The following is a 10,006-nucleotide window of genomic DNA, read 5'->3' as shown; positions in this document are numbered from 1 at the left end:
GCCCTAATTAGGGAGAGGAAATAATTAAGCAGCACGGGCGCGGGTAGAGCAAGCCTGGTGTGAGCCGGGAACGCTGCTGGGATCAGAACCAGGCTCCACCTCCGTGCCCGAGCAGCGCTGGACACTGATAACAACGGCGACAAGTTAAGAGCAAACTAATTACCAGGGAAACCACACACAACGATCAGCGCATCTATAGGATTTTATGTCTCCATAGAATACATAAAGTTAATGAGAACCCGATTGGTTACAGCATCCAAAGGAAGGGTACAAGTAGGACAGCATAAAAGTGTCAAGACCAGTAGTTTAAAAATTGTTTTCAATTCTTTTATCAAATAAGCATAGTAATAAGGGAGCTATTTTACAGAGAGTAAGCAGCAACGTACAATCTTGGTTTCCAGAAAGAGAAAAACATAATAGAAAGTGAAAATAAACCTCAGCTATCGACAGCCACCACTACTCTTCACATATTACTCTGTCCATAAGACACGGAAATCAAAACCTATCAGACTGACTGCTTCCACCGAAGGGAACTGTGCTGAATTTTCCATTAACAGAAAAATCAGTAGAAGAACAACTTTCTTCAAAGAAAGAACACCACCGGCCATTCATATTGCGTTCTAGGATGTAGTGATATTAAGGTTACACTGGAAGGACAAGTTCTCCAGGATTTAAAAAGAAAAAATTCTTAATTTGATTTGTATAGTTCGTTATATCCATTGTGCTCTTGAAACATTTATGTCGCAGGGATCTTCGGCAACCCAAATTCATCCACCAGTACGCCATCCTGTGAGAAAGAAAAAGCAGCAACAGGTTAAAAACCCTCCACCGACCAGAACACAAACGTTTACTTACAAATTCTGCAAAGCCATGTATCTGTAACTGTCACTATGTGACAGCTGGGATCAAAACAATAGCATCAGTGTTCTTTCTCACTATGAAGCTATATTAAAGGCCCAAATGCAGACACACAGAACGCTTTCCTACGTTTTCAAGAATAACTAAATTAGGAGTTGTAATGGTATACGCACAGTCTGACAATGTTAGACAGGAGTTACAAATGGCCATTTCAGCTCTTTAAAATACCATAAAAAGCATTCAGTACACTGTATATTATAAAGAACATTCAGTACACTGTATTCTCTCATACATAGCATCCAAAATACACCATATTCAAAATACAACCTTAAGCAGGTTTTTTTTTTGTTCAGACTATTAAGGATTTTAAATATCGAGCAACCAACACAAATGTGATTAATCTGAAATGAAACAAAACCAAACAAAGGATTTTTCTTTTAAAGAGGAAAGGAACTCACTTTGTTTTTCGTGTCAGTAGGAGTGACGTCTGGGATGGCTGGAGCAGACGCGGCTTCATCCAAGTAGGAATTGTCTTCATCAGCTAGAAGCTCATCACCCAGTGCATCCAGTTCTGAAATTGAATTATGTTGGTTGAAAAATTACGCAAGGAAATTCCTTTTGCAAAAGAAAAGTTGCTCTTACAGAGAAACAGGATTGATACTGAATGCTTGCATCCATACCCATTTAGCATTACTTAAGTCATCAGTCAGGAATACGCACACACACAACAGAGAGAACCTTCTTTCCTTCACTGCAGCATTCCATTAGTGTATCTATCTCACACGTCTGTCATATACTCTTGTTACAGCTCTTATAGAAAATGCAGCTTTTATGTTTAAAAAAAGTAATTAAAACTTTCTATTTAAAAACACGCTGAAAATATTTAACGAATTAAATTAAAAATCACCATATGACTGTATAATGATGTTTACATTGAATAGTGTAAACATCATCCTCCACCTTCCTCACCTGCTTCCAAGTCATCTTCATCAATCTCTGGTGTTCCATAGCTACGACTCAGTGCCTCCTGGACTTCATTGGCTTCTTCCATCATGTCTTCCAACTGATCTTGAATGTCCTGAAGCAAGAAACAATTTCAACTGGTCCATCTTTCATGGCTTTAGTTAAATTTATCAGAGCTTACTCAAATTAAGTTTAGCAATTCCAACAAACAAGTTTTAAAGCATAAATGAAGCAGCATTAATACAAGCCAGAAGACTAGCATTCGGTACTACAGGTTGGCCTTGATTACTATAAAAATTATAATAAACATATGAGGAAGAAGAAAGGAGCCTTGAAACAACATCTCTGCAAAATCCTTTTAGGTATTTTTAAGGGTAAATTGAAAACCTCTAAGAAATTACCCCAAATCCAACATTATCTTGAAAAGCAGAAAAGTGTGGAATCTAGAGAAATTAAATGTACCATCTGGAGAATAAGCACTAACCCATGTCGTGCCATGGCAAAATTAAGAAGATATTTTAGCACACTACTGGCACTGTACTTGGGGATAAGTAAGGAGACAATACTTGCCTAAAGGTTTACGATGCAGGCCATATATAAAAAAAGCATGGGAAAGAGAACTTAAAGGAATTCAGCCTGGGCATTTAGTAAGAGTTTAAGTGCAGCATGCTTAAAATTCTGCTTAGAGATCTTCCAGGTTTTTTTAATGTATTTTCTGAAGACAGGGCCAGGCCTTGCAGACCTCTTGAAATTGTTTGTTTGGGGTTTGATGGGGACTTTTTTTTGGTTTCTGTTTGGATTTGGGGTTTTGTTGTTGCTGTTGTTGTTGATTGGGGTTTTTTTGTTTGTCAGTTTTTTATTCAGGCACTACTTTGAACTGGGGAAGCAAAGGACTAGTCTGCATGTTGCAACTGCAGCAGGGAGGACATGACAAAAAAGCTAGAGCAGGAAGTATTCACCAACGTTCACACTGATGTGCCAAGGAAAGGGAGAGATTAAAGATTAGCCCAGCAAGGAAACAACAATCAGTACAAGATGGCAAATAACTGATTTTGCAGTACCAGAGAAATCAGGAAGGAATTATGATGCTGGTCCCACAAAAAAGGGAGTCAACCTCATCTCAACTAAACCAGTCAGTTTACCTTTAGGTTACACAGCCCACTCATCACTATTTCAGTATGTTATTTCTGTTCTCTAACAATTTGAACTATAGAAACTCACCTCTATTTGATCAATTTTGACTTGCTTGTAAGCTTTCTTCATTTCTTTCACCCCCAGTTTCATTGCATCAACCTAGAATAGAGTCAAACAACAAGCTTGTATCTGATGGAGCATACACAAATTAAAGAAATGGAAGATTAATATACTGGTACCGTTGTCTTTGTGTCCTTCAGTGCCTGAATAGTGTAATTAGCTTGTTCCATATTAAAAGACTGCTGTGATAGATTATCCCTCTGTTGTTCATACCTGTTAGAAACAATACAAATAATGGTTTTAAAACACCACACTATTCATTGCTGCAGAAATTCTTAATTTTTAAAAAAATTAAAAAATCAGTGACTGTAAATAGGGGAACAACTAGCATGTAAGATTAGCAGACAGCATAGTCAAAAAAGAGACAGAAAACCTAAAACCAAACAGTCCTTCTCACAATATCTAACTAAACTACCGCATTCCTTAACATAGGATATTTTAGATGGTAAGAGTTCACAGGTATTTTGGATGGTAGGAGTTTGTGGAGATTAACGCCACGGACCCAGAGCATCTTCATGCAGAGAATCACCTTATTGCCTACTGCTGTTAACTTTTTATACCATTCTAACAACAGTTATTTTTAGCCTATTGCTCTAGCTTTTATACCATTCTGTTTGTAGCCTATCATGTTTAGTTCCTGACTTATAGTTTGTTTTTTAACACTGCTCGCTGTCTCACAACCAGCCCCAGAATAGACAGTCTCTTTATGCTCTTTCCTTCTCAGCCAGGTGTCTTGGTATCTTACGCTCTCTTCTCCTCAGCCAGCTGGGTTGCTCTGCTTAATTGCACAATGTACTTTGTTTCTTCTTTAACTCTTTCTTCTCCAGCCAAGCAGTTACTTCTCTTTGGCAATAATCAAATAGTTTCCACTGTCTCCCACAGGAGTTCACAAATGCTTGCCATGTTCTGACATTCTCTCCTTTCTATTTGTTGCTGGACACTTTCCAGGACACTATACTAGACTAGACCAGACCATACCACAGGATCATCTCTCCTGTCCATTCTGGTTTTTTGCATAGACACAGGTACCTGGCGCTACATGTGCTCAAGTACTAAAGGGTGTTCACAGAGAACAGGTAGATTTCCAGTAAACCAGTCAAAGATAATTAAGTACACAATTCATACTAATCAATTAATAATAGAAAATGAGGCATTCTCAGAAAGTTTAGGAGTCAAGCATAGCTTTAATAATGAGCAGATTTAGGCCAGCTTGCCCCGTCCAAATTTATAACTCGTATACAAATAAGGCACAAATATGCTGACGCCAAATCTGTAAGGAGATGTTTCTGAAAGGCTGGCTAGCCTGTTCAGCATTTTTCCTTAAAGAATGCTCAGAAGCAAGAGTACTGGAAAGAGAAAGGAAAGTGTGCCTCCCACCTTAAGAAAAACAGGCTTTCATTCATCCCAAACTGAAAAAGGTTTAAACTTACATTCGCTTCTGCTTTAACACTCTCAATGCTTTCTGCTTTACTGTGTTCTGAAAGACAAAATATTGTTACATTAGGAGAAATATTTGACTTTACTCTTGATTATACTGTTTAAACCTAACGTATGACATTGAAGTTTTCCAGAAGATTGCTCAGTTACTAGTGCAAAGAGTTTAACAATAGTCACGTTCATCATTTGTCCCACATTAATGATTAACCAAACAGGCTTGTATGTAAAGCTTCTAATAAAAATACTTTCAACATTTCTGGCTTTTGAATTCTTTTTTTGGTAAGCAGAACACAAAGTCAAACTTAGTCCATCAGAACCATCTTTCACCAACACATTTTAATGGTCAGCATCAAATAATACTGAAAAAGATACTTTTAACAATACTGTTTATATATGTTTACTATTATTATTATACATTTTATATTACATGTTCATACCCTTTCAGAAATGGGTTTTCCTATTCCCTTTCTGCCTAGTGCACACCTTTCTACTTTAGCTGTTGAACAAAACAGCCTTTCTAACAGACTTAGTTCAGGCAACGAAGGAAGAAGGGAAGCAAGTTACTTCAGATTGAGGAATTACATTACATTTTTGAATAAATAAAAAACAATGAAAACACTGTTCAAAAATGCACATCTAATAATAATCCTGTAGGATCTTACAATCTTACATCTCATTAGTACAGCAAGGTGCAATTCCTAAGAACCTGATGAACTGGCTAAATTATTCCACTACATGACATGAAGTGTGAGTCACATCCTCTTAAGCTTAAATCCCACAGAAGATTCTTACCTTTGCAGGCCCCTCTCTCATCTTCTTCATTTGATCCTTGTACTTCACGAGTTCTGCATCAAGCCTAGCAATTTTCTTGTCAATTGACTCAGCTCTGCTATCCACCTTTAACACGTGACAAGGAAAACAAACAAAAAAAACCCCATTAATTAAGGTTTTATTCAGGAATTGGACAATAAGAGAACAGCCTCAGTTTTATTATGCTTCTAACTGAATTGTTTCCTTGCTCAGTGGTATTATAAACAGTTTATGAAGTTTGTAGAGAATCCAAAACCAGAATCAAATGAAACAACTTCTAGAAAAAGAGAGCACAAGAAACTTCCTTAAGTTGCAGTAAGCTCTGCCATTGTAATGTTCTCACATTTTGACATACTCCCTTGCACACCCACTGATGTCACAGTCTCCATTCAGGAATTTCTGATAACATACGGTGCCAGGGACTAAACTGAAACAGAAAAAAACAAGCTGGCAGACAAAGGGGAAATGCAGAAGAGACAGGGATGCTTTCAGCAAGGCTAGAGGTTTATTTTTGGTGGGCAGAGAACATTAACCCCTCAGAATGATGCCTGGATTACTGGTTACATTTAAGAAGTCCAGACTTTTCCAAAGGTCTTCTAACTTCTTTGTCAGAAAGACACTTTTCCCATCACTTCCAACAAAGGAGCCAGGACACAGCAATTCCACCTGGCAGCTACTCTGAATTCTTACTGCATTTTTGCTTCTAATCCCAACAGTAGCTGCACAGCTCAGTAAGAAACCTCCAGCAGTCAGCCCTAACAGCCCTGGTGCAAAGCATGACAGAGCTGTCATTATGGAAGTATTTTAACCCTTCTGCGTAAGAGGGTTACAGATGATAACTACAGAGCCAAGCATGGTATGGCCATCTAACAGCAGAGACAAACTGGTAAAGAAACCCCAAGCAAACAAACAAAAAAGCCAAAAAAAGCCTCCTTAACAGGAACCAACTATCACAGCATTTCTTGGGAAACGACAAAATAAAGCTTCTTAACTGCTCACGGAGCCTCTCTAGGGATTAGCATATAATGACATTCCAATTACAGTGTGAGACCAATCAGTGCAAATTTACAATTCTGACTTGATAGTACTGTGGCTAAACAAGTATCATTATGCAGATTTTCATTTGGGTGTCTCAATGATCCTTTCAAATCTCTGCTCTCCAACAGCAACATGCATTTGCCAGAGGCATCCTGAGCAGAACATTTGATATGAACACTCTACACAAGACATTAAGGTGTCTGGGCACAGCTGGCGTTGAGAACAATTGTGTTAAGCTTTCTATTATGTCAAATATTGTAGTAATAGCAAGAAAAAGATATACTTGCAATTTTAAAACTCTCTGTAGGTTCAAAGCATAGCCATTCCTCGAGATCCTCATCAGCTAAATGCATCTTTGAGGTCAGCCCCCTCTCCAGGGGAAAGCCAGTTATTTGATTTATTTATATAATGATTCTTTTAAGCAGTACTAGTTGGAAATGGAGACAGATCCTCCTATATCAATTAACTGGATAAGTATTTCACATACTGTCCTGGGTTCAGCTACAGCAGTCATTTTTTCTCCTTCTTAGTAGCTGGTGCAGTGCTGTGTTTTTGACTTTCAGCCTGGGAACAACGCTGGTAACACCGATGGTTTTAGTTGTTGCTCAGTAATGTTTTCTCCAACCAAGGACTTTTCTCAGTCTCATGCTCTGCCAGAGAGGAGGGGAAGCCAGGAGGAAGCAGAGACAGGACGCCTGACCCAAACTGGCCAAAGGGGTATTCCATACCACAGCACGTCATGCCCAGTATAGAAACTGGGGGGAGTTACCCGGAAGGCCCAGATCGCTGCTCGGGTCGGGCTGGGTATCGGGCGGCGGGTGGTGAGCGGTTGTGGCCTTTTCCCTTGTTATTCCCCTTATCATTATTATTGGTAGCAGTAGTGGTTTGTATTATACCTTAGTTACTGGAGAGCTGTTATCTCAACCCGTGGGAGTTACATTCCTTCGATTCTCCGCCTCATCCCTCCGGGAGCGGGGGGAGGGAGGAAAAGGGGGGGAGGGAGCGAGCGGCTGCGTGGTTCTGAGTTGCCGGCTGGGCTTAAACCACGACACACACATTACACAGGACCTCAGATTTTAAAAATGAAAATGAACAGAAAATGGGAGAATGGATCTAATTTATCAAAAAGAAAACTTAGACTGTGTATTACAACCTGAAGAGCTGCTTTCTTTTACGCACAGGTAAGGCATGCCAACATACGTTCCATTGCTACAGAAGGGCCCCAATCTAAACAAAAGAAAGTGATAGTGGTATCCCAAATCCCTATGAACCAAAATTGCAGTTTATTTCAATAAATAACAATAATTAAAAAAAACCCATCACATATAAGGTTGAATTTTACACTGTTGTCACAACTATCAGCTGATTGTTCCTATGTTCCCTACTTACTGTCTGACAAAAATAACATAAAATTGGGGCGTTTTTTCAAAGAAGAAAATGTAAAACCAATATAAATGCCACAGCTCCTGATGCATCCTTCCTCCTACCGTCCTCATGACAGCTTTGAGTCATCTGACTGTGCTCAGCCAGCAAGGATTAAAAAAGTCTGCCACTTGGTGCAATGCTGAGGCAGGCACAGCGAGAGAGTGGGCAGAAACTGCAAGGGGAAATGGGGACATACCCATGGGGACTAAGTGGGGAGACAGGAAGGCACCACACAGCCCCCTATCAAACCAGCCACCGAAGCAAAGCAGGGAGAAGTGTTTCCTGAGCTTTAGTAAACACTTCAGATTAGTGATCCCACAGAACCAGCTCTTTAAATGTGAAAACCTTGAATTGTTTAGGTATCTTAAGGAGACACTTATTATTCTCTTACAACAGGAAGGAAAAAGCATATTGTGTGCTGATCTTATTGGGTTCAGTCATACTGCTTTTGCATACACAGGGAACAACACCCAAAACACAGGCACAGAGTTGTCTCTGCTTTTAGTAATCAGTAACTACGAACATTAAGCAGTGCTCGCCAAATACAGTAATTTCTACCTGCCATTTCATGGCTTATTACCATTTAAGTAACAGGGTAAGATAGTTTACAAAGCTTGTAATATTTTGTACAATACAGTAAAGTTTGACTCTTTCAAAAGGTACAACAAAATGTGTCTGAGATTGAAAACAACACAGAAGTGACACTGCTTGGGTCTCCAAACTGCAGAATTTAACACGGTAAAGAAACAGTGCAAGTTTATTTAATGTCTCACACAACTCTCTTCAATAATAATCCACATGCAATTTAAGAAAAATATCTAATGATATCTCTAGTCCTTTAGCAGGACCTGTACTAGAGACTTCACTGTTGTGAAAATGAACTGAAGGTGCAGCAAGCCTTTCACAAATCAGATTGATTACTTCATGTAAATTGGCTCAAAAAGTTAATTCATCAACTCTGAATTTGTAAAAGTATGTTTCTCCCCACACTTAGTAGTGTACAGCTTACACTGCTGAGGTGGCAAATTTAAGTATTAACAACAGCATCTTGGGTGGATTTTGGAGTTGTAGCCATCCACTAAAGCATTTCCTGGTTACAGTGGGAAAGCTCATCCTGCTTTTTGAGCACATGCTTTATTTACTGTTCTAACTAAACAAACTTGGAGCTACGTTTGGGCTTAATACCACTAAAAAGCAACATGGATTCTTCGCCAATAATGTACTGGGAAAAACACTATGACCCCTTCTCTCCCTGTCCCAGCCACTGGCATATGCAAGAGGCTGATGTGCACATGTTTGTCCAGGTAGCACTGACAAAAATCAGATGTTTGACTCAGGGGGTGTCTTCACTGGGTAGCAAAATTAATCTTCCGGGAGGAAAATCATGATTTTCCACAGAAACTTCCTGTTGTCAGGTTCCAGTGACAATACTAGGTTTGCCTTAGTCAACCTCCATTTAAACCACAATCCTTACCAACCTTTCACCTGACTTTGCTAACCACTGAAACAAATACTCAAGACCTCTGTGTTCTTTCTTCACCTTTCAAAATGAGTTTACAACAGGAGGAGCTGTAAAAACACACCACAGTTTTCGTCACAAGCTTAAAAGTCAGGAAAAGGCTGTGAAATTACAAGACTAGCCTTCTTAAAGCTGTCCTTTAACGTTCTTTTCAGGCAGGCCAACCCTACAGGAGCTGTAGCATTCTACCACGTTTCTTCAGCATTTCCTTCTTGGTCTGTGTTTAACTGTCCCTCTACACACATCTTTGCCACCGACCCCACAGCAAGCTCATGCACAGCAGACAGAACAATCTCCATCAGGCAGTGGGATCTGCCCTCCCACCTCTTAGCGGGGACAGAGGGACTGGTTTCCTTGCTCTGGTCCCTGCCTTCCCACAGCTTGGCATAGTGGGAGTTAGCTAGTGCAGTCAGGGCAGAAGTCCTTGGAGGAAAATACTGAAAACAGCCATGAGGATGAAAGGGGAGTCAGGCCTTATATGCACATTGTGTGCATCCATTTACAGGATGTGCTCCTGCTTACAGGAAACAAATACAGGCATGGGTGTACATGCGTACAAATGTTATGTACTGGTGTACATGCTGTGCACACTAAAACACAACTGTGCAGCGGAAGAGTTGATCTGCTGAAGGATAGGAAGCCTCTGCAGAGGGATCTGGATAGGCCGGATTGATGGGCTGTGGCCGGTGGTGTGAGGTTCAA

The 10,006-nt window shown here is 39.8% G+C and overlaps 1 protein-coding gene across 1 annotated transcript; it reads right to left on the bottom strand.

Annotated features, from left to right (window-relative positions):
- Positions 1 to 191: 191 nt before the first annotated feature.
- CHMP5 (charged multivesicular body protein 5) lies at positions 192 to 5,406 on the bottom strand. The gene is made up of 7 exons (XM_010012383.1): positions 5,305 to 5,406; positions 4,506 to 4,552; positions 3,195 to 3,288; positions 3,043 to 3,114; positions 1,828 to 1,936; positions 1,317 to 1,429; positions 192 to 787 (listed from the first exon to the last, which is right to left on the bottom strand). Exons 1-7 carry the CDS (start codon positions 5,332 to 5,334, stop codon positions 737 to 739), a joined length of 516 nt encoding a protein of 171 aa, XP_010010685.1. The 5' UTR covers positions 5,335 to 5,406; the 3' UTR covers positions 192 to 736.
- Positions 5,407 to 10,006: the final 4,600 nt, after the last annotated feature.

The sequence above is a fragment of the Nestor notabilis genome, unplaced genomic scaffold, assembly GCF_000696875.1.
Source record: "Nestor notabilis isolate BGI_N333 unplaced genomic scaffold, ASM69687v1 scaffold34043, whole genome shotgun sequence".
In the NCBI taxonomy this organism is placed as follows: Eukaryota; Metazoa; Chordata; class Aves; order Psittaciformes; family Psittacidae; genus Nestor; species Nestor notabilis.
This window is presented reverse-complemented; position numbering and strand designations above follow the sequence as displayed.